The sequence below is a fragment of the Chlamydotis macqueenii genome, chromosome 24 (assembly GCF_036417535.1).
Source record: "Chlamydotis macqueenii isolate bChlMac1 chromosome 24, bChlMac1.mat, whole genome shotgun sequence".
Classification (NCBI taxonomy): domain Eukaryota; kingdom Metazoa; phylum Chordata; class Aves; order Otidiformes; family Otididae; genus Chlamydotis; species Chlamydotis macqueenii.
Window position 1 is genome coordinate 5,396,495 of NC_141579.1, and position 25,354 is coordinate 5,421,848.

The window sequence follows — 25,354 nt, forward strand, 5'->3', positions numbered from 1 at the left end:
AGGGATTCAGAACACCTCTCCCTATGTTTCTGAAGTTGCTCTTGGGGTTCAGCCCATGCCTTGCTCCTCATCCAGCTCCTCCTGCTTTGTTCCAGTAGTATCATGTTAAACCACAGCCCCTTTGGTACAGTCTGCCCCTCCCATCCTGCTCAGCTGTTAACCTGCAGGCTTGCCAAGAGACCTGCCTAGCACTGCATTCCAACACATGCATTCTCAGAGGCACCTGCTCTTCTGTTTGGATCTCAACAGCTTCCCAACAGACAAATCTGCTTCCTGATCACCTGCTCTGGTGCTCTGTCACTGCACATACAGACCAATCTAATCACAGTGAGGCATGAGGCTTGCGCAGCCTTTTTGCAAAAGGAACAACTTCTCTGCTCTATCTCATGCCATCCCATCCCCACAGAGTTCCAAGGATGTGAGTGAAAACAATTCCCTTCATCTAGCTTGTGATATTGCATGTTTTAAAAATTGTGATATAATACATACAGCATTGCTCTGAAGCATACTGGACCATGTAACACATACTGTCTATTCTGGGGAACAGAACTGCAAAAGAAAAAAAAAAAAAAATTAATCCTTCTTCACCTCTCTGGCTGTTTCAAGAAATTTTAAGATCCTGAAGTCTAGAATTCAAAGGATGTTGTAAGTGTCTTTTAACAATTACTATAAACAGCAAACAAACCCTTGGTTTCACAGATAACAAAAACACTCCTAAGTTTGGGGGCTTTTCTCCCAAAAGTACAGGTTTGTCCTTGAAAGTGTCCCAGGAACATAACAACTTTAGACTGTTTCTCTGTAGTACACACTACTTCATTACTTGCGATTCACTGCTTTTCAGTTAATTGTGTCTCAAGTGTTTTCCTCTTTTCCCCTTCCTTTTTCTTTAAAAAAAAAATAATAATAATTCCTAAACGTTGTTACCTGAAAAAAATCCCTAAGAGAAGGTAAGCATTATTCAAGCAGATGAGGACAGTGGAGGGGGAGCAGGAGAGGGAAAGAGAGAGTCTGAGTTGGATTTTGCTAGTGCCAGATTTCAACCTGGAGCAGAACCTCATACTGTCATTCTTTTTTCTTTTCCATTTTTCTCTTCTCTGATGTAATAGATAATAACACAGGGAGCAGCAGGGATAATATGTTTGTAGGTGGCTGCTGGATTTTCAAATGGTTTCTTACCAATATGTTCTGTGTAGGCAGAGCAGAGACCTGACACTGAGAACTGAAAGCAGATGATGTACCCTTTTTACAGCTGGAAGCTTGTAAATTGAAATCACTTAATGGGAAATCTTTATTAGCGAATCTTACAAGCACAATCTTTCAAAAAGGGAACTGAAGATGGTTTAGGCAGCTGTCCAAGAGTGTCAACAGATGCTTTTGGCTTTGTTGCCCAGGTGTGTTGCTAGCCTCCCATTTTTTTCCTGGTTTGCTTCGACCTCCGGGATTTCAGAATAGTGTAGTTTGCATACCATGTGTACTGTTCTGAGAGGAGAGGGACATAGAATGCACGCAGCAGCTTTGAGGACCTGAAACCAGAAAGGAAAAACAAAACATCCTTAAAGCACTCATTAACCAGTATGTTCAAAATGATACAAATGAGGCTTTGCAAAAGATTTGGGCTGGTCAGTCAGTGACATGAGGAATGCTAATAGTTCAGGCATGCGAAGCCCAGTCCCATTTTCTCCTTGTCGGTGGGACCAAAGCTGGTTTATGCCAGCATCATCATTTTAAAAGCAGCAGCCTCCCATTTCTTCAGCATGCCCACTATCCATTCCAGTAGAATTAAGGGGGAGAGAGGACCAGAAGGTGTTATAATTATCAAAAGAAGCTTAGATTCTGGATATCACTGTCCAACAAGCAGATAGTACAGCCCCGTGGGCCTTTGGTATCTTAGAACAGGGCAGGCCACCCATCCCTCAAGGCACGCTATGAAGGTATAGCAAGGTGGCATTTAGCTCCTGGCATCTCCTCTTTTCTATCCAATCTTTGTGGCCATTTATTCCTTTGTGGATGTCTGAAGGGTAGACAGAAGCTTTGTTGGGCACTGGCATTTTGAAGTTCTGCTCTTGTGCTGATCTTCTGTTGAGAATATTGAATTAAAGAGGGATGGGCTGCTCTAAAGCCTACAAGGCAGTTTTGCTGCAGGCTACCAGCATTCACTCCATGCCTTGCTAGTGCTGGGAGCTGGCATTTCACAGCACTTTGCAACAATTGGACCAACGGAGTACTCAAGCATAGAGGGTTTAATGGCTGCATCAAATTAATACCTTTTGGTTGGTTTCTAATTGCTGGAGCTGTGCTAGCTGAGTACATTTTAAATACTTGTATTCTCTTACTGAGCAAACTAATGGTAGAATCCAGGTTTAAATGTGAAGCGGACAAACAATGTCCTTCAACAGCAGCACCGAACCTTGCTGGAAGCCTCAAAAATTTGAGCAGCTTATTGAAATCAGGGCTGAAGCAGAACCTTGCTTCCTCAGCATTGAAGCTTATCTCTTCACCTCTTTAAGATCAACTCATTGGTAAACTATCAAGCCTTGACATGCATAAGTCTGACTCTGTCCACATAAAACTTGGAAAAGCAGCAGCAGTACTCAAACTTGATTTGCAGCATGCTAAGTGGTCAGGGATGGTACACAGATCCAGCACGTCAATGACCATTGCTGGTCACTGCAATTCACACAGATTTGCTGGAAACACAGCCAAGTTCCTGGACATCCAATGCAAATCACTTTTTTAGAGGAAAGATGTATTGCATTTTTGTTTCCTTACTGTAAGGCAGCACTGGTATCTTTCAAAAATGCAGTTTAAAAAACAATGACAGGAAGTGCCACTGTGAACTACATCTCCCTGGAGGCTCCCAGGTTCTTAGCTTTACTGTAATACATCTGAGAACAAGTAGCTCTTGATCTCCTGCAACCTGGAGTAAAAGAGTCAGCCAGGAAAAGAGTGGTGATATCTTCTTGCATTGGCATAGCACCACTCAGTAGCAGGGTCTTGTTACGTAAGATACCATACAAGCACAAAGCAAGGCATTTTTCAGTTGAAATGTTCCCTCTTCAGACAAAGTGACAGAGCAAGCAGTATTCTTCCCACACTGGGGTGGGGAAACTGAGGCAGAAAGTATTGTCTACCCTCAGAGAGACTAAGCAAGTCTGAATTCCTAAAATTTACAAGTCCCAATTCTAACTGTGAGACTGCCTCCTTTCAACATCCAGCATGTTATAAGTCTGCTTTTTGCCAAGCACTCAGCTTGTGCTTTAGGATGTAAAAATGCTGGCTGCTTTACTTCGAAGAACAAAAAGCTCACTGATAACACTTAGGCCCTTTACAAATTGTAAAGCACCCAGCAAAGTTCCTAAATAAAAGAATCACTGGAAATGGTTGCTTTTTGTGAATTCCTGAGGTCCTGGAATCGGGAACATGTTCAAAGCAGAATCTCTTAGTAGCAAATAACTAGGCAGAAGATGGTAATTTTGGTGTATTCTGAACAAGGAACATTTTTTGCAGCTGTCATTTCCTTGTGCCTGGAAATTGGAGGTCAGCCCTCTCTCCAATCACTAGAAGCAAAGGCATCCTTTTGAAAAGACGTGCTTGATTTTTCTCCTCCATCTCTTGTGGCTAATGAACATCATGTCCTTGCTGAACTTATTCTGGCATCTCGTCCTCTGAGCCTGACAACCCACCATTGCTCGCATGGCCCCTTTCTGTGAATGGTGTGGTTTCACTTCAATTCCCTTTAGCAAATTAAAAGAAAAGAAAGAAAAACAAGAAAAAGCAATGGTGTTCAAGCTGCTTGGGATGCTGTTTAAAACAAGGAAAATGAAAAATAAGGTAGAGTAGCAGCTCTCTTACAGTGTAGCTTGCTGCTACATTGTAAGAAAGAGACTGAAACTAGCACAACTCCCCAGAGCTCAGAGTGTGTGCTTGGGTTAAGATGAAGTAATTTGTTGAACTAGCCTTGTGTGGTTTAGCTCAGGGACAGAGAGGAAGGCAGCATCTTCAGCTGATGAGTGAGGTCCTGAGTATACAGTCTGTAGCATTGAAAATGCTTTCAGTCACTCAGTCCAGACGTAGAGCTGACAGCAGTCAGACAACAGCACCCAGTTCACATCCTCCCCTTGACGTGGATGCGTCTACATACAGACAGCCTGCCCCAGCCAGCACTGTACGACACACAGGGCACTCATAATGCTGGGTCTCATTGCTGGAGCAAGAGAACTAAGTGCCTGTTTTTACCCTCAGTGCTGGTGCTTCTCACATCTCTGCAGAAACACTACTAACCTGTCTGTACTTCCTGTTCTTTATACCTTTCGTGTTAAACACTCCCTATACCTTTTACTTGTTGGTACTCTGAAATACAGGCCCAATGCAGCTCACATGGTTGTGCTCACATGGTCTTTATGGCATATGTTCAGAATGTGCAGGATTCAATTTTACTTTCTAGAACAAAAGGATATTCCAAGAGCTGGAATCTCCTCCCAAATAAGCCAAGTCAGTGTAACCATCCTGAGTTTGCAGACAGCCTGAAAGAACAACTCCGAGTAACAAAAGCTCTTCACAATACCTTAACTTTTCTGGCAACTCAGCCCTTATTAGCTGTTTAAATGCCAGTGTTCACTGTTTCACAGTTTATACCACGAGTTATATGGGAGGAGAAAATACTGTTGGTAAAAAGAAGATCAAAAAACGAGAGACATGAATGGAAAAATTACTGAGGGTGGAAAATGACGAGGAACACAGAGCAGAAAGATAGCTGCTCATCCCACCAGGGGACATCATATGTCATGCTAAGGGACTCATGACAAATAACAATACAGTGAATTGGTGTATAAAGACCACAACTGATGTACATTCCTGTACTCCTCCTCCAAAACAAGAAGTATGTGCTCCAAGAATGGAGAGCTGTAAATCTCATTCAGCTACAGGAGACCCCAAAAGTGAAGCTCACCCTGCTCTTCAAGGTCAAATGAGGTATTACTCAAATTGTCAAGTCCACAAGGAGTCCTTGGTTTCCACCAGGTGTTAGCTAGTCAGGCTGCTGGTGCCATTGCAAAATGACTCTTCACTAACAAGACTTACAAAGGTGAAAATGAAACAGTTTACATTGCTTCCAATTACCCAGTCTGAGGACACAAGTTTAAAAAGGCAACAGAAAATGAGAGGCATCTTAAAAAGAATAATGTTTATGTGCTCAGAGAATTACATCGCAGATATAAAACTACGAAACCCTGAATATGGCATGGTAAATGGTAGCACCAACATATCTGCTCCACAGCTATAAGGTCAGCCTTTGTATTTGTTCAGCAGCAACTTTCTCTCTGAAAAGAGGCTCAGACTGGACACAAGCTCTTGATAACTACACAGTAGCAAAGCCCTGGATGCCTGGTCTCCAGGCATCTTAGAAGCCAAGATAGAACTATGGCTGCTGATGCGCCTGTGACTCAGGAAGTCATGACAGAGCTTTACATTCAGGCAGGGAACCTTTACCTCCTGTCACCTCGCTTCGTCAGGCTCAGCAATCTCAGACAACAGATGGCACATGGAAGGGGTTGGGATGACAGATGACAGTGAATATATATAGCATTCTATTTGCATTTGTTTCTAAATTTGTCCTCCAGAGACTCCAAGAGTGTGTGTAGCCTTAATCAGCATAAAGCTCCCAAGCAGCATGTTGGTAGCAAGATCAAGGCCACGATCACTCCAAGCTGGATAGCCAAGGGTCTAGTGCAATGCTACTGGAACACTAATGCAGCAAGGCACTTTCAGTGGTGGGCTCGAGGTTAGAGCCAGGCAATAAGCAAATTCTGCCCTGCTCTTGCTGTGCTCCAGACATGGGAGGTATCCCACATTTCGGTGGGTGGGGAGGGTGTCTGAATTGTTTTCCGTTTTTTTGGTTTCTAGAGGAGTGATTGCTGCAGCACCCAGAGCAGCTCCCAGTTAAGACAGAGGTGCACAGTTACCAGTAGGCCTAGCAGAGCTGGAACCACAGTGCTGTTTGGTGCTAAGTGAATTACCTATTGGACTTCAGGAGAAAACAACTCAACAGTCCTGTTCTACACTAATGCCAGTGGAGGCTCTTCTGGAATGGAAGCAAGGACTGCTAAGTGAAGATGTTCAAGTCCTCCCTCCCAAGCTCATAGACTGACAGGGAATGAAAGCAATTAGATACACATAGCAGTGGGATATTCTTCTTAACTGCATCGTGTAACCCTTCCCAAATTTCTTAACCCAGTGACAGCAGAATTCAGAAAGATGCCTGAGAAGAAAGAAGAGAAGGGAATGGCAGAAAGAAGAGGCAGGAGGAAGTTGAGTCTCTGCCACGTAGGCAGAACCTAGTTATCTTCTAGCTACAGGCATACACAGAAAGCTCATGATCAAAGCTCTCTGAAAACCCATTAATGTTTGCACTTCCTCTAGGTGTTAAATGTTGTTCCACCCATGCACCCAAGAAGTAATTTAGCTACTTGTAAAACAAAAGTAGGGAAAACATTTCATGTAGCATGGAGGAAAGCACCATTAAAGGGAATGAGAAAGTCTTATCAAACCAGGGTAATGGTATGCTAGAACAAGGTGACCAAATCATTAATTTTGCACTAGGAATTTTTTTTTTTTAATGGAAAACCCAAGTGTTTGGAGCAAGCAGACAGCTCAGCCTAAAGAGCTGGAAAATATGTGCTCCTCAGTGGGGAGCTGTAATATATTTTCCCTTTTCTGTGCCAGATTTGGAGTGCTCAGCCAATATACAATTAAATGGACCTGGACAAAGCAGCTTCCTGAGGAGCATAATTAGCTGGTGGCTTGGAGTACTCTCTAATTCAATTAGCAGCACTATTTATCAGAGCCAGCTGAGATTTACATTTGCACTTGCTGACGTCAATGTGAGACTTGCAGTGAGTCCCAGAAGCCTCCAGTTCAGCAGGAGCAAATTGAACTGCTAGGGTCATTTATTTTCAAAGAACAAGAGCTGGAGTTTGGGTGGGGAGGTGTTTGATGGGCTTTTTCCCCTGAGCACTTCTTGCTCTGCAGCCACTGAGCAGCAGACCTGAAATCTACACAGGCAGCTTCCCTCACAGCTCAGTTCAAAGTGATACTTCTTCTGTTTCTCCTTTCCTTTTATAAAAAAAGCTGCATTTTCATAGTGTTTTTACACTTACTTCATAGGTAGCATGGGATATTTCCAAATCATCAGGTGGAAGCAGGTGTCAGATTTGAGAGATGCGTCATTCTGCTGAGCTGAGGCCAGGCGAAGGTACGTGCCCAGAAATGCGAGCAGCCTAGATCATTACAGGAATTCTTGACGCATCTTCACTGACTCTAACCAAAAACCTGTGTGTCTGACCCCCCTGAGAAGAGCTCTCCCCACAGATCTACTCGCTCTGGGATCCTTTCAACTCACCAATTTCTAGCACCTGACATCCCGTGACAACTGTGTTACTGCTGCTCTCCTGCAGCAAAACTCCCCAGAATGATCAATTTCTTAGCTCTGAGAGAGACAGCACTGCCTAGATTTGTCGTCTCAAATTAAAATGAAACAAAAACATAGAAGTGTTTTTCCTGGGTTATCCATACCTTCTTCGCTATCAGGCCTCCCAACAACTTTCTGAGCTATAGAAGTACTTGTCACCTCCCTGAAACAGTCTCAGGGCATCACCAATGCCCTCAGAGAACCTGCCAGCTGGATGAAGTAGCAACTCAGTGTCCTCCCTCTGAGGCTCTGCAGTGGCCACTCTAGCAGGCTTGGTACTCTACAGATTGGGATAAGGACAGAAGCAAGCAAAGCAAGGGCTGACTAGCAGCAAGCAAGACTGCTGCAGCCACCACCAGAAAGACACATCAGTAGTACTCGCTTTGCAGATGAGGTTTTCCAATCTCAACAAAAGGCCAATAGCTAATGCCTGGGTCTGCAAGGTGAGACAGACCCTCACATCTCATTCAATTGCAAGGCAGATCTGCAATCGCCACTAGCTAACTCATCTGTCAGCTGCCAATCTACTGCAAAACTTGTGTAATTTCCCCTTTTGAGAACTACTTGAGCCCCATTATTTTATGCAAGTTATAACTCAATCACACTCAGGGGAAAAAAAAACAAAAACAATGCTGTCTTATTTTAGAAATGCTATGACGCATTCAGAGCAAAGAGCCCAACAGACCGATTACGAACATTTGCCGTGAGAAACCTTTATATGGATATTGAAACAAAATTCCAATACTTGGATGCAAAACAATGCAAAGGTATTTACCTGCCACCGCTGTTACGAAGTTGAAACTCTTCACTCTTTCATTCATTGCCAACAAACTCCTGGAGATAAGTGGGCAGCTAACAAACTTTTGGCCCAAATGGGAAACTGCAACACCGGCCGGGTTTAAGAGACCTGGACAGTCATGGGAGCACCAAGTTCCAGCTGAGCCCCTTAATCACTCATCCACCCTACCTCTTCTCCAAGAGCCAAATTACAGAAAGAAATCAAAAATATATATATAAAAAAATTATGAAGCAGGCAATCCAAAAAGAGCCTTTCTGAAATTTCTGTTGCTCATGCAACAGAATGTGGATGGACTGGCAGAAGGGGCCTTGACCTTGTCTGTAGTATCCAATTTTAAATCTGATACCTTTAAATTACGCGGTAGCTAAAACCAGGAAAGATCAGACCTTACATGGTTTGTTTTTTCTGCTCTTCACTGTACTACGAGTTGTCTTGGGAAGCTGTGCCAACTGCTATGCACTTGCCCTGCTAGGCAGGCCATGGTTCCTGGCTCATTCTTCTTCTTCGGGGGGAAGAGAGAATCTGTCAGACAAGTAGGGTGACAAGATGGGGAGATACTACTGGTTCTCTCATCCCTCAGCATCAGCAATACCCCTGTCGTGGTTCAGCCTCACTCAGCAGCTAAAATACCACACAGTCACTCACTCACTCCTCCCCCTCACTGACCACCCAGTGGGAGGGGAGGAGATTCAGGAAAGAAGAAAGACAAAACTTCTAGGTTGAAATAAAAACAGTTTAAGAGAACAGAGGAAAAGAAAACAGAGAGGGAAAACAAAACCAATAACAGAATACACTTAAGCACATTATTTACAGTACAGTAGCTCACAATGGATCCTGGTGCTCTGCTCCACCCTGAGTAGCAAAACCTGCCCCTGAGCACCATCCCCACTTTGTATACTGAGCATGAGGTCACATGGGATGGCAGAGCCCTTTGGCTAATTTCGGTAAGCTATGCCAGCTGTGTCTCCAGACACAGAAACCACTGGCTCCAGCTCAGGTGAAAGTTAACTCCAGGACATTATGCACCCCTTATTCTATAGCATCTACATCATGCCCAGATCCTACACCTTCCAATTAATCACCACAGTTTTTTTTTTCCTGGCTTTGATATGCACACACACACATATATCACTCCCTTAAATCTATATATCATCCCTCCAAAACATCTGTTGAGTTCATTTAGTCCATGACTTTGGGCTCCCTCTATCTTAACAGTCTCTCAGGGCAGGAGATGATGCAGTGTTCGTTGGTGTATCTGGTGCGACTGGTGTATCACATCCATGGTCTGCGGGTTGAAGATGTCATTACCAGCACAATTCCCCAGGTGAGCACATGCCCTTCTAGTCCTTCACCAGCACTATGCAGTCAGAGCTGCCGCACATGCTGACTGCTGAAGGTCTGCTGAAGGGACAGAGCCCAGTGCTGCAAACTGCAGGAGCTCTGGAGGTACTAACAACAGGGATGGAAATCAGACCTGCTGCTATGGCAACCTGGCCTCCTCCACTGGTGAAGACACTACACCTCCCCTCTGCTCCAGCTGTGAGGCATTGATAAGGAACAGCATGGAGTATTTCCATGCAGCTCGAGAACAGGAGCGGAGAAGGCTGACAGGCAACACCAGCAGGACTAAGGATCTGACTGCCTGATCTCCTCTTGCAACATGCTCTGCAAACTGTCTTCTGTTCCAGTCTCCCGCTAATGCAACAGCATCTTGTGTTAAGGAGGACACAGCAGCCAGAAAGCTTCCCTCCCCACCACCTTTAGATGATCTGTCCTAAGGCCTTGGTGATTGCTCAGCCAGGGAGTATGCTCCCTTTTCCTCATCCCCAGTATTCTGCCTTTACCTCTCATCACTACCAGGGTGAGTATGCTCTGAAGTTTCAGGATCTCTCTGGGACTCCCAGCTTCTCGCAACAAGCTGGTGCTCTGTGGCAAGACACTACCTTTGCTACAACAAGGCAAGCCATTACATCCAGCGGTAACAGTCACATGCACTCTCCCTTCACAAGCCAGACATGGAGGACCACACACAGAAATCCACATCCCTGTACTGAGTGGGTTATCAGAGTTTGGCTGCAGGCTTGCAGAGATACTTAGCCAACAAAAAACATACAGCTTGAGAATCTAGCTGGAGTTTACATGATCTAAATGCAACACACAGCGTCATCTATCAAATCAAAATGACTGCACAGGTTTTCACTGCCAAGCTTGGGAATAATTTACCAGCCTTAGTCTGGCAGGAAGTACTTTGACAGCATTTCCCCTAGAAGCACAGAGCTGCAACACACTATCTACCTATGTATTCAGCCAAATTCCTGAGAAGCCAGCCAGATATTTATGCTTGGCAGGACACGGGGGTTTAGCTGTATAGAAGGAAATTCTTTAATCCTAAGAATTTCCCCTAATGGGGGGGTGGGGGCGCAAAAGAAAGAAAAAAATGTCAGAGTGACTCATACAGAAACAATATCAAAGCAGTGAAGAGAGTGACAAGGACTCAGCTCATCACTGAGCTACGCGTTTGGCTCTAGCTTAACTCCTTGCACTGATTCCATCAGCATTGCGGGCTGCAGCAGGGTCAAGACAGAGATGGTATCAGATGTACACGCACCTTTCAGGAAAAATCCCCAGCCAAGATAGGAATGAGCAAAAAAGCCTGGGTGAAAGTGGAAGATTCAAAACGCTTGTATCCAACCTGAGTTATGACCTACAGTTGCAGACTTAACTGTCTTCTCCCCACAAATGGAGCAGATAAATGGTGCTGTTTCTTCCAGACAGATGCTGCTTTGTATTCAAGAGGGCACAGCCTCTAAGGGGATACAAAATGGGTTCAGAATAGAGAGCAGTGGTATGTCTCTTATGAGCTTTAATCAAAAGTTCAGAGGCTCCGGATAGGGGTTGAAAGTGCAATAATCCAAAAAGCCCCAGGAGACAGACCAACTCCTTCTCTACCAAACATCAGCTAAGTACAGGAAAAATGAGTGAAAGTGGGAAGCCATGGAGAATTCAGGAGATTGTGGAGAAGTCAGACACGTACAAGCCATACCAGAATAATTCACTTTACTTTCATTAGGGAGGCTAGCATCTCTGCAGCAGACAGGCGCTACCTCGCAAGCACCCTTAGCAAATTACCTCCCCATGGTTAACCCATGTCTTAAAAGCTCATTTGGACCTGACTCAGCGCCTCTGACTTCAAAGGACTTTAGATCAGATCCAAACAATCAAAGCTCGGCTGTTCAGCAGAAGATAGCAAGATAAACAAGCTTTAAAAACACATGAATGTGTCTTCAGAGCAGAAATGCACATTCAGGGGTACATGCTCTGCACAAGGAGTCCTTTGCAAAACTCTTACGCAGGTGCTTCTGTTGCCTCATTAATAAGACTCATTGGTCATCTCATTCTCCCTTCCTAAAGCCCAGCCCACGTGTAACAGTAGATCTCAGAAAACATAGTTGATTAAAAACCTCGCCAAGAAAACCTGTTTGTGTCAGCAAGCTGGGAAGATTAGAGCACTCCTGGGAGTTGTTCTAACATTATCACTCTTTCTCACTGTTCAACTGCTTTTGCCAGCCCCCTCTCTGGAGGGTCCTATTACTAGGAAGTAATAGGGTCTCACATAGAGGGCACTGAACTCTCTCTTAGTTTTTTACAGAGATTTTTCCAGTCAGCCTCTCTGTCCTGTTACGACAGCTACATAATCAGAGCTTTAAACTACTAAATAACCATCCCCTTACAGCTGAGGGCTTATGTATTTGCAGGAATGTACTAACAACATGCCCAATTTGTCAGTCCCCCGATTCCACTCCCCGTTAGCCTAGAGGACAGCAATTTCAATCTCTACTTCTCACAGAAATTCCTGTTCAGACACACAGGCAAGTTCTTCAGTGAGCAGTAGAGCTAATGAAGAACAGATTCTAACAGAGGTCTCCTCCATGGATTCTCCGATGTCTAATAAAGGTGTGATCTTGCTGACTTTTCACTAGATGAGACGGCCTCCTCTCTCTATCTGCCAGTTGTGGCAAAATTTGGAAGAGCTCATGCTCTTTGAGACTGATTACACCTGTCTTGAATTTGGCTGAAACAAGACAGGAGATTGAAAAGTCTGTTGGGAGGAGGTGACATAAACCTTATTTCTTTAGAAAGCAAAACAAAAAACATTACTTCAGCAAGAAGTGCACAGGGAGGATTCTGTTTAAAAATAATCCTACTCACCACCCTTCTCAGCTAGCTTCACCCTCTAAAGCAACCTTGCTCATAAATATTGCAAGTACAAGTTTGACAGAGGTTGCACTGTAGCCAGCAAGCTGCCTTTACTGGAAACTGGATTTCAAGCTGGGATTTGCCAATGTATCTTTCCTCCCTGTACGTAGCTACTTTTGCAAGTGGATAATCAGACAGAATTAGTTCACAGACCTGCCAGCCTTTCTCCCTCCCTCTCAAATGTGTAAAGCATACCTGGAAGCATCTAGGAATGGCTTGTATGCAATGGTTACCCACTCTTCTTTGTTGGAGGAATACCTTGGCTCCCTTGGAGTTTCAGCTGCTGTATCCAAGTCCACCAGATAGTGGCATTTGGAAATGTCAATCTGCAGAAAAATAGACATTCTTGTGGTTTATTTCCTGTAGGCTTCTGGTTGTACATTTTCATTTATACAGACTATTACTTATCAATGGGAAGGGGTGAAATTTCTAGCAACAGGTGAAATGCTTCATGCAGGATACATGACAAAATATTTTGAATGTTTTCAAGTAAAACTTTTTCAGGGGAACATAAGCTAACACTACTGCTCTAGCCATAGGAGAGTCCTAGGGTCCCTCTCTGAGGAAGTACCACTGCCAGCTCTCTTACTGGGGAACTGTCAAGTCACAGAGGGGAATTTGAGGTGGCAGAACCAATTCTGTTTATGTTTTTCCAGGTGGTTGTCTAACTAGCTATTAAAGACTTCTTACAATGCTGACTCCACAAGATCCCCAGGCAAAAGATTTCATTATCTTTATTGTTAGAAAGGTTTCCTGATGTCTACACTGAATCTTCTTCTGTCTCAGTTCACACTTGTTCCTACTTGTTTTACATCATGAACAAGGGAAACATCATTTTCTTTATGATAGTTTTAACATACTAGAGTTCTGTTATCTGAAGATGGCTCTCATCTCCTCTACAATCCTATTTTACTCTGTAGCCATGTTTTCTACCCCTCTGCTAATTCTTGTGGGTCTTCAATTAGTCACATGTATCCTGAATACAGTTGCCCACATCAGGATGTAGCACTTTAATGAAGGACTTTCTAATACAGAGCAGCAAAGCAACAGTTGCACAACATGCTCCTGTGCATATAACCCTCCACGCGGCTCATCTCTTTATAGAGCAGCATGGCATTACTAAGCTGTATTCATCCAGTGATTCGTTGCACCCCTGCATCCTTTCCTGAAGGACTTGTGCCTAACTGGCTGGTCTTCAACCTATATGTATTCACTGAATCATTTGTATGATTCTGTCCATACTAAATTTCATCCTTTTTTCCCCAGATCCTCATGCTCCCCCATTTATCCTCCTGTTAGAAACAGTGTATCTACCAACTTTCTGCAAAAGAAATTCCCCTCACTCACCTAATTTTTCATGCCTTCTCTGGGAGTGCTTTTACAATCATCTGCACCCAATTCCAGCACATGTGGCTTGGAACACATACAGACCGATACGGGTTACCCAAGGATCATACAAGCTCCACAACCTGTTAACTCTGCAAGTCTCACGGTACCAGTCTTGTCATCTCATGGCCGGGCTTAAGCAGAATTATGGAAAACAGTAAATAGTTCCAGTAGAGTTAAATTTGTTGTCTGGCAAAAATTATGGTGGGGTTTGTGCATGAACCACCTGTCCTGCAGCACTGATAACCATCACTGACTCACTTGCAGCAGATGGCCATCACATTGTACCTCTCAGACCATGTGGACTTGGTATCAGCACAGTCACAACTTTATCAGCTGGCTATGACGCAAGTAACTGCTCTGCCCTGACCAAAATATTTGGTGACACCCTGCCAAATTATGAAGATGCATTCGAGGAAGCAACATCACAGAAATGAATTATGTATGTGACCTCCCAGTTAAATGAGCTCTGGGCAACGTCCTCAGGAGACTCACATTATGCAACCTTCTTGTTCCTGCTGGGAGAGTACTCTTGGATATGAATAGGCTGTACTATTCATTTATAGGAATACTCTGTCTCCTTTCTGGCTAACAGCCCCCACCTCCTGCCCTCTTCTCCCCACTCCTCACAGGTACTCCTGCAGATGTGCACTTGAGCTGCTGAGGAATAAAAACTCTGCCAAGACAAATGTGAACTGTCAGCTACAAAGACAACTTGAGTTCCTACCAGGACAAATTTATTGTAAATAATAACCATCACATGTAAGATAAATTTCATACATGGTAGCTCAACAAGAGGCTACATTGTGTAGAAACCTCTGCATTGAGCAGAAGAGATATAGAGGAGAGGACAGGTTACAAATAAAGGCTGATGTCCTCCTGTTGAAGATCTAATTGTCTTTAAGTGATCTAAGTCACGTTTTCAAAAGTGAAATAATCCCAAGCCTAAGGCCATGTTTAAGTTGTACCAGGGTAGTTCTATCATTATAATATGCCAGAAAAATGAGCCCCTCACGGATGCAGTGTACAGCAGCAAGGTTGAGCTTTTGCTGGCATAATGATTTTCAGTCCCTGGAGCAAAGCAAGTTCTACCAGTTACTTCCTCGTACCTGGGTATTTTTCTGACACTAGCTTTTGACAGCCAGGGGTCACACTTTCTCACATCTGGCATTTGCTGAGTTTTCTGGCAAAAGCTTGCAGTAGAGACCTGAGAGGCACTAGAAGTCAACAGGGCTGATGCTTGCAACTATCCTATGCTCTTGTGCCACTTCCAGTCAGATTAATCTGAAAAGTTCTATCTCCAGTATTTCTTTTTGCAAACTGAGAACACACAGAATTCTTGGGTGCTTTTTCTGGCTCTGCTGGTCCACAAGCCGTCCTTTGGCACTCCAGTATTCCCAGCTGCCGAAGGGGACTAACAATTCCCACTTCTGCCTCTAGTATGTTATTAATCATTGTACATTAAAATGTAGTACAGTATTTTGAAATTTCTGAGAAAATACACTAGTAAAATACACCACATCCCAGTAATTATTGGTGGTTTCCTTTGATAACCTAGATATTTTGATTTGGGAGACATCAGGGAACTAGAATACCTGTATTTAGATATTAAAAAAATATATCACCAGTCTTTCCTCAAGTTAAATGGAATGGAAGACAGGGTAGAACTTCTGATCAATAAATATTTGCAAATTGTAACATGAGACTCATCAGTTTTGCAGATGTTTCACCATGGTGGAATACAAGGGAGAAAGGAAAGAGACTTAACATGGAAATTTAGGAAAAATACCAAGTTTTCAACTGTTGACACCTCAGTTTACAGCTGCCACCAATCCCTGCATTGAGCAGGACACGGTTATCAGAGTGCCAGGCCACTTTGTGCCATCTAATCCCAGCCCTATTAGATCAGCAAACACCAAGGAAACTGTCAAGCAAATAAAAGGTCCCACCAGCTCCTCCCAAACACCCTGCCACTGCCAAGCCTGTGTTTAAACTCCCAACTGCATGAACAGGAGGACTGGTGCATGCTTCTAACATGCTTCCTTCCCATGTCAGGTATAAACAAGGACACCTTCCACTGAGCAACCCACTGCACTTTCAGGAAAGAAATTCATGAGGAGGCTAAGAGACCTGTAAGGAAATTTTGTGTCAGGCTAAGAACTTTCATCATTCATCTTGGTGTAAACTGGTTACAAGTTTTTTCTGAAGATAGAAACACAACCAAACCATTGTGCTGAATTATTGCCTGGAAACAGGCACCATGGCCCCAGAAACACACTGTATCATCATAAGATCCTGTCAACAGCGTACACACAAAAAATTGTCTCTCAGCTGGTGACACAAACTCTTGGTCCTTGTTCATCCCTCAGGGGCTCTGAACAGAATGTAGATTGCAATCTCGCCTTTTTCACACACAAGCTTTTCAATGTGCAGGCTATGGGAGAGTTCTTACAAGGTCAGATCATCACTGACATTTGCAAAATTACAGACCCCCTCCACATTTATTTGGCTTTTTGCAAACAGGGCAACAGGGGCTGGAAGGGAAAGACTAAGGACCCTATCAGGAAGAGGAGTCACATTAAGAAGTTATATGCCTGGTGGAAGGAACGTGATCAAGTCTGGGGAGCAACAAGTCCTGGTCCATTTGGTTTCACTGACTTTACACAGTGGGCCCGTCACCTTCACAAGATATCTATATGCACTCCTTGGGAGGCCAACTCGCCCAAGTGGCAATTTTCCCATTAATTAGCAATGGCAGAACACAACATACACAGTTGTGTCTTGTTGATTGCACAACAGTGTGTACATCTCATCATGTCAGGAAAAAAAGGTAATGTGTGATGACCAGGTTTTTCAACAAGGAAACAAATATCCTCAGAGTCATTGTATATGTTGGCTACATCGAAAAGGTGAAGAAAAAGACAGGGCAGCTATAGCTGCATTAGTCAACTGAAAAGCTAAGGCCCCTTAAGCCAGGTTTGCAAAGGTCTCTACCCATCAGTTATCTTAAATGGAGACAGTTGAGATGTTTTATTCTGTCTTACTGTCTCAAACTCTTCCATGAGGTATCCCACATTTCAGTTTGCTCTCCCACAAAATTTTATTGCATACTTCCTTGGACATGCTTGAATTCACTTTTCTGAAGCACCTTTGGGGTTTATTGTAACAATTTAGGCTGAAAACAATTTAATTAGGTGCATACCAGATGGCTCCGGGGCTTCACAACTGAGTGGCAAATTAAATTACACCATGGGAAACTCAGCTGAGGAGAATGCTGAAGTCACTTCCTGCACTGTATGAGAAGAACATTCTAGGCCCTGAGAGAGGTTCTGGCTCATTAGCAAAAAGACTCCCAAAACACTAACCAAGTTTTTCTGTAAGTGATGTAGAATCATTCAGAGAAAGACAGGTTACTGCCTCAAGCATGAAGACCAAGATCTCACTTCTCTCATTCTAAATGCTCCCCTAGAAGGGCTGGCACTTCCAATTCATAAGAATTATCTGCCAGGTGAAAGACAATTTTCCCTTCTACCATTCCAAGTAGAATACAGTGCGTTCTTACAAGTTACACTGAAGCTAAGGATAATATTAATCCTGGTCAGAGAGCCAACACAGCACTGATGCATTTATTTGGGGATTTACACAAGACTTGGGTGCTGTACAGGCCATGAAATGTTTCTTTGTAGAAAGAAGTCGGTCTTAGTGAACGGAGATGCAAGGAATTTGTAAATTACATCCTATCCTCTTCTGTTCTCTTTTCCTTTTCCTCCTCCCACTTTTTTTTTTTTTAATTTGATGCAACTGCTATGCTAAATGGTGGAGAACTACATTAGATCACATCCTGAATAACTGGAGTGGGCATGGTAGAGTACAGAGATGGAGCTAAGGGCACAGCCTGCTGCTGTACTGCTGCAGCCACATGTCTCTCACTGGTGTCTGGATGGATGTTGGCCTGGCCCCACACAGCACAAAAGAGCTTGTCTGGTTTACCACAGATAAAGTTCAACTGTTTTGAGCAAAACCAGTGATGTTTTACTTATCACTCAAACACATATTTCAAAAATGAGACCAAGCTTCAGGTGGTTCCTACAATTCAAAACAGAGCTAAAGGGAATTGGAAAAGAAGTGAAAATAAAGTGGTTTAAAAAACCCTTCTTCTGAAGTCAGGAGTTTTTAACAGTTTCAGCTTTTAGGTCTAATTTACTGTTCCTGCTTGGATACATCTTTGTAAGAGATAACACTTCTTATCTCTTTCTTAGCAGTTTCAGAGACAAATGCATCTCCTCAACAACACAAGTACAAGTTAAGTGCTGTTCAACATGATTAAGGAAGGAAGAATTGCAAAACAAGAAGATTAAATCAGTCTTTTCCCCAGTGTCTCATAGCAACAGAAACACTGAGATTTACTCTTCAATTTTCAAGCAGAGCAGTAATAGATACTTATACTTGAAACAGAGAGATCAGTCCCATTTCTGCAGCTATAATTGGTTTTAGCTGTCCATGGCTCAGATAATCCTTTTGAACCATTTGTTTTCCCCCCTTTACGTGACCAGCAGACCTATGCTATTTAGATTCATTCACTATGATGGTTTTTTTTTTGTTGTTTTTTTTTTTAATCTGGGTATACTTGCACTCGTAAGCTCACTAAACTTGAGAAAAGTTATTTTTCTCTTGGTGTTATTAGCTGTTCAGAAATAAAAGTTTTAAAATCCCTTTTAAAATTCACATTTAGTAGATAATTTCTAATTTCCCAGGCCCTTTTGCTTGCATGAGAAATAACAAAATTATAGGGTGACATTAAGAAACAATCATGAAACAAAAGTGTGTTTTGCTCCATTAGTCACAGGCTGTGCACCAGCCAGCTGTCTGTGCTAAAAATACACCACAGTTAAAGATTTCGTAAATTAAACGCACTGCAGCAGACAGCTTCTCTCAGGTGGGAACACGCCTCCTTCCCATTTCCAGTAACTACAAAATGAGGCTCAAAACAAGAGGGCTTTAACCCAGAAGACTGATCCCTGCTTTTACCCACACACTTTGCTCCTGTGTTATAGTACTGCCTTCCATCCGCTTCTGTGAGATCACAAGTGCTTGTATAAGGGCGAACAGGCCAAAGCAGTGAGCCACATAAACAAGCATATGTCTACTCTCTTCAGTCAGGATGGACCCACTCATGTAAACCAGAGACTTGGCCCATTACACGTGAGTGCTTCCTATATACCGATGGACATACCAAAGCTATCCTCCAAGGTGCTAACAGAGAATAAAGAAAGGACTATGCATTTCTTGGCAGTTCCTCTCTTTCAACTCTTGGGACCAAAGACTAAATATTGAACACACTGCTAAGATTTAACCTGCTAAGTAATTATAAAGAAGTTACCTGACAGTAACTTTTAAATATTCACATATGTGCACTGTTTTTGTTTAGGTGACACAATAGAACCAGGAGAAGTAACTAATAATACCAGTATATATTATCTTAGCAGATTGCCATTGAAATCACTGATGGAAATGTTTCAGTGAAGTTCCAAATTAAGATCCTCCTTCCAAATTAAGATCCAGTTGTAAATACGATGAATACATTTATATTTAAAAAGAAAGTACAAAGGAAAATTTCAATCCGTGATGAGTGAAAAATATTTTCTGTGCAGTATTTCAAAATATTCAAAATATTCATTCAGTTCACTTTCCTGTGATTACAGTAACACATTATACTAAACCCAAAATTGCAATAACTAGGAATTATTATTTCTTCTGCTTTGTAAAAATTATTACATCTTTAAATTAAAAATAGGCAGACAAAATGCAAACAGAAACCACTCACATAACTGGAGAAATTTCCAAGTGCTGCAGACAGCCCATTTTTGTTCTGCAATTGGTATGGTCCCCAGGAAACAAAGTGGGGAGACCAAATCATAGGCATTATATTAATACAAATTATACCAGTAAGGTAAGGAAAAGAAAACAGGAATAAAATCCTTACATATCGAGATGGCTCTTCCTTGTTTTGGTCATTCATGTCAGTGGGAATGATTCGTGTGGCCATTGGTCCCTTGGCAAACGGTTTTGGTAACTGGCCCCTGAATTCTGACAGGATGAACTGGAGCTGCCAACTGCAGAGAACAGTGTCAGAAAGTGCAGCAGGAAAATGCAGGAGCTAGTAACATTTTGTGTGGATAAAATCAAAAGCATGACCAAGGACATCTCATTCCTGAGGGTAGACAGCCCTGCTAGAGGAGCAGTCACACTACAGGTTTTCAGCAACTCGTGGCCAACATAATCAGCTGACCACAAACTTCAGAATCCTTTGTTTTGGACATGTTGGTGTCAACAGCAATACAAGGTCTGGAACGTTACTCCCATAAATACTTCTTATGAGAAGTGCCCCTCCTTATGAATCTCACCAAATTGTACCTTTTACATTAAAGAACTTACTTATCTGGCAGAAGAAAGCTGCTTGGAAATCTGTGCCACTCCTTTCCCACGCAGACATTAACTGGTCTCCCCTCTGGCATAGTGTGAATAGTTGGGTCAGTAGCAATCCTGTGAAATTCTGGGTACAGGTCCAGGGGCCCATGGTAGCCTATGGAAGGCAGAAACTTGTAGATAAGGATAAAGAAATATTATGACTACAAAAAATTGTTCATACCTAACTTCTTAACTGGTAACTTCTTGGATAAATGAACTGGTCTACGCTAAGAAGTGGCTGGATTCCAAAGCTCTCCCTCCTTTTAGAAGTGCTTATACCCTACCACCTTTATTCACATTCTCCTGTCCTGACTGTCAATGGCTACCATTAAGCAAAAAACGTTCATGAGGTGGGAAGGTTCACTGCATGGCTCTGATTCAAGAAAGTACTTAAGGACCATATCTAATCCATCTCCACTAAGGACACGCATCTAATTCCAAGTATTACGCGGGGAAAATGCTTTTTCAAGTGGGATCATATGTTTGAAAGGTAAAGCATCTTCTTTAATACTAGTCTGGGTACAGGTTTTATATCAGTATAGTTGTAGCGGCTGAAGATGAAGGGCAGCAGATTTTAAACTGGTATCATTCTAATGATACGTTCCTACATACATGAATGTGTATATACATACATACATACATATATATATATCATTCATGAATGGTGACCATTAGGACTTATTCCTTTCCCTGCAACAATGACATCCAAACTTTCAAGGTTCCATATTTCTACTGTGCTACAATAGTCAAAGCAGCACAACTTTGGCAGGCCTTAAGACTTGCCAAGACCAATACCCAGGAAAGCACAGAATAAGTCTAAAATACCAACCTCTGAATAAGGCAACAGAGCGTGATAACGACAATAGGCCAAAGAGAAAGACAGTCCCCAGAGCCAGCCAGTTGGAGGAGACTGTGTAGTGTTCCAGGCGGTAGCGCTGGAATATGAAGTGGTAACATTTCTGAGGAAAGATTTGGAAAAGACAGACAATACACAATTACTCAAACTCCGATATGTTTGGCAAAATTCTGTTTTTCATACAGCAGTGCCTGCATGTCTCATAAGATCTTTTGTTTTCATTTTTTTCATTCAGACCCATAAAAAAAAAAAAAAAAAGCACAGAAACTCACATGGTTCCGTCACATTTCTGAACCAATAATCTAGAGTATTTAAGGACATTTTCAGCTCTTTTCCCTAGGAAGGCCTCTAGTCAAGCTGTAAAAAGTGCTTTTTATCAAGGCTCCAGCTTGGTCGTTCCCAGGTGAACCAGCAGCAAGTGCCCCTTTAAGACACTTCTATAGAATTTCCCTGCACATAGACCTCATTTTCAATGCTGGACTGACTTCCTTTCTAACAGAAGTTCCATGACCCAGATTTACTGTGACCTATGGTTGTTTACTCTGTCTGCACAAACTACAGCTTTGAAGTGGATTAAAGAACACACAGCACATTCTGCATCCACCCTTAAACACAAGGTACTCTGAAACTGTAGGAAAAAAAAAAACCACAAAAAAACCCCAACCTTTTAAGTTTTTCTGACTTAAAAGCCCGTCTGGGAATACCCAGGAGTAACTACATCCAATACTTTGCTTGGTCCCTCCCTCCTGCTCTGCCTTTCTACAGGAGTGATTATTCACTTCTTATCCTAATCTGGTTTCTCTTTCTCTTGTCTTGTTTGCATTTTTCTCACAACAGCCACATCTACCTGATTTGGAGGAGTAGACCCTGACAAGCTGTTACTACTACTAGGCAATCAGTTTTAAATTCTCAGCTGGATACTGAATACAGGACAAAATATCAGTGTTAAAATATGCAGGACAGAAATATACACTAGATTTTCCTAAAGCCATATTTGGCGAAGGTCCTAAACCATTGCCTTCTGATAAACGTTCTGACAGCGCATAGCAATTCTCAATCAGGGCCATAAAACTGCTGACATTACAGAGCTTGATCCTCTATTAACGCAAGGACTGAAACTCATCTAGAGTGCTCCAGCTTAGCACTGCAAAGCATTAGAGTGATGGGAGATCAACAGTCAGAATAGCAACTGACCAGGGGAAGGGGAAGAGTGAGAGTGATTTGAGGGGTGCAGGTGAGGGAGGTGGGGAGCCCAGGACAGGAATAGCCAGCAGTGACACATAGCAGGACAGAGGAGTAATAGGAGAATGAGGCCGAACAGCTAGAACAGGCTTTACAGGGACTAATGACTGCATTCCTGCACCTCTTTAACAGAGGAAAGATGAATAATTTCGAGCTCTGGAAAGGTTTATATCAATTTATATTAGTGCTTTAGTCTATGAAGTGTTTCAAGTGATATTTACTAAACATCCAAATTTTGGCTCTTCCAAATGTCCAGCACAATTTCCCAGTGCCTAAACAAGATCACTTTTCCTTTTTCAAGTCTGTGAAAGATTCCTACTAGGATACAACAAAATGGATTTCCTACATACACACATTCCTGCCCCTTAAAGCTTGCTTAACAGCAGACAAAGGAGGCACAATGCTATAAGCAAGTTACTAATCCTCATAACGTCTCTTGGATGTTGCGTTTTATTGGCACTACGATATCGCAACTGCTCCTCACCAGAAATTGCTGCTTGAGATGGGAGAACAACTCAAAGTCATCATGAAATAATTTATGACAAGGAAATATTCCCAACCATTTATTACTTCACACAATCCCAGACAAGCTCCTAATATGATCACCTTATAAAGCCATGAAATTTGATTTTTTTTTTTGCTGGGCTGTTAAGCACTCTGCACTAAAGTCCAAGATTATTAGATGAGCTTATTCTCTATGACACTCAGGAGGGAAATCCCAAATATTTTTGCTTTTACATCACATCTTACTGAGGGCTAATAATTTTCCACATATTCTCAACCTGTACAGGAAGATCATGGTTGCAACACACACACTTCAGTATTAGAACAGCTGGGCATTTTGCTTCCAGAGTCTCGAAACCTATCCATAAAACATGGTTCAAAAATGAAAACTCTACCAGCTAACAGATTAAAAACAATGATCAAAAGTTATGCAAAAGACAGTCCTAAACTGTGTAATCACTGTAGATTGCGCCACACACAGATATTCTGCAAATGCTCCCAAACTTTGAGAAGCAATATTAAAGAAGTCAGCCCGCAGTTATGCTTCCTAAAGGTATGAGCTCATTAAAAACACAGGTTCCGCTAAAACTTACCTGAAGAGCAGACAGAGCCACGGCACCGCAGAGACAGATGAGGGGATAGATAGGAAAGAGAAATCTCTCTTCTTTGTGGGGCTGATTGAAGAAAATCACGATCCAAATGTACATAGGAGCTAGTGTCAGCCAGTATGGACGGCCCAGATTCTGAACTGAAAGAAACAAACACTCAGCAATGTAGTAATACTAAGAATTAGGGTTCTTCCTATTCCCCCTCTTGCACAATCTTATCTCTCATTCAAAAGCCCATTCTTCAAACCCAAACCATTGCCTTCAGACACAAACACACCATGTTCTGAGCCGCCGTGTTGCTAAAATCCAGGTAACATGTCCAAACAGTCAGTATAGAATTTTGATCAGAGAATTTTTGTAGATTCCTACAACAGCAACAACCACAAAAGACTTCAGAAGACGAAAAGCAGAAAATTAGGGACTGCATTACTGAATCCAAGCAAGAGACAAAACCCATCAAGAACTGACATGTCTAAACGGGTAGCCAGAAGTACTAGATTTCCTGTTGTGTATTGTGCTATACATACAAAGACCAGAAAGGATCTCCTCTGGACCTACCCTTCCACGTAAAAATGGTTGGTTGGCAACTGAAGTTTCCACAACCTTCATTGCTTCATTACAAAAATAACAGCATGAGAGGTCTCTCAGGCACCTTGTGCTTAACGGAAGAAGTAACTGATTCAAAAATAACAATTACCCTGAATTTCAGTCACACGGAGGAGAGTTCTACAGTGCCTGACAATTTTCAGTCCCTTTTCTGCCCCCTTGCTACTCCCAACAGCAGAGTTAAGCAATTAAGCTAACGGCATTTCACAGACAATAAGAACAAAGCACTTGGCAGAATTGCTCCTGCTGTTAAGTACAAGAACACCAAGTGAACAGCAGGAAATCTTGCATTTACAGGATCTCCTACTGAGCTTTTACTAGTTTCTGACAGTATGTCAGTCATGTCCAAGTAACAGATATAAGCAAATACCCATTAACATACATTTTCAGCAAGCATTATAATTTTATTGTTTCTTGTATTCAGTAAAAAAAAAAAATCAGAGCGCAAAGCACTAACTGGACTGATGGATCTGGAGGCTGCGGCTGACACTTAATGAACGTTCCTTAGAGAAACGGCAGAGGAGAATTCACACTTCCTCAACACCTTTTTCCTCTCTAGAGTCACTTACCAAATGTCAGGTGTTTAAACTGATGTCATTTTATTTAAGAGAAAGCCCAGCGTGAAGTAGGGAACATTTTGGTTCCTCCTTTCTCTACTCTCAGTATATCCACACCTATGGGGACACTTCCCAAAGTACAGGGTAGCAAGACTGTCCTGCCAGGGCTCAGTTTTGCGAGTTGAAGAGTGCCTTTCACAGTGCACAGAAGAGTCCAGGTTCAATCCCAACATGGGCTGCAGCAGCAGAGACCAGAGGATGCCTATTTGTAAACTCAGCCCAAACAATAAAAAAGGAAATAACTCTGTTCTCTCAAGCTGCTGCAGAAAACATTCTGGCAGTGGTATAAAAAAGTAACAATGGAAGAGCCAGCAAAAGGTTCCCCAAATAACTCTAAGGGCTACCATTTCCAGCCGCAGATAAGATGGAAACAACAATGGGACATAGTTTCTTTCCGCCTTGACTTCTGACCAGGCTATTTCTAATGCATTTGCATGTCTGGCTGAAAGTTATGTACCATGTAACTTGTTCAGCTTACTCTTGGTATGGATAGTTCAGCCCTGATAACACATTGTTCCTCTTGAGGGGGAGGCAGGGAACAGAGGA

At 42.5% G+C, this 25,354-nt stretch overlaps 1 protein-coding gene across 3 annotated transcripts in view; it reads right to left on the reverse strand.

Moving 5' to 3' along the window:
• Positions 1–1,270: 1,270 nt before the first annotated feature.
• Positions 1,271–25,354, reverse strand: part of LOC104478585 (ALG9 alpha-1,2-mannosyltransferase) — a 45,935-nt gene continuing 21,851 nt past the window's right edge. For all 3 annotated transcript variants that reach the window (XM_086766222.1, XM_086766220.1, XM_086766221.1), the window contains 6 exons: positions 23,571–23,725; positions 21,205–21,334; positions 20,343–20,490; positions 19,891–20,020; positions 12,717–12,847; positions 1,271–1,523 (listed from right to left, as the gene is read on the reverse strand). In XM_086766222.1, the coding sequence (XP_086622348.1) occupies positions 1,400–1,523; positions 12,717–12,847; positions 19,891–20,020; positions 20,343–20,490; positions 21,205–21,334; positions 23,571–23,725 (818 nt within the window). In that variant the 3' untranslated portion in view covers positions 1,271–1,399. The remainder of the gene's footprint in view (positions 1,524–12,716; positions 12,848–19,890; positions 20,021–20,342; positions 20,491–21,204; positions 21,335–23,570; positions 23,726–25,354) is intronic.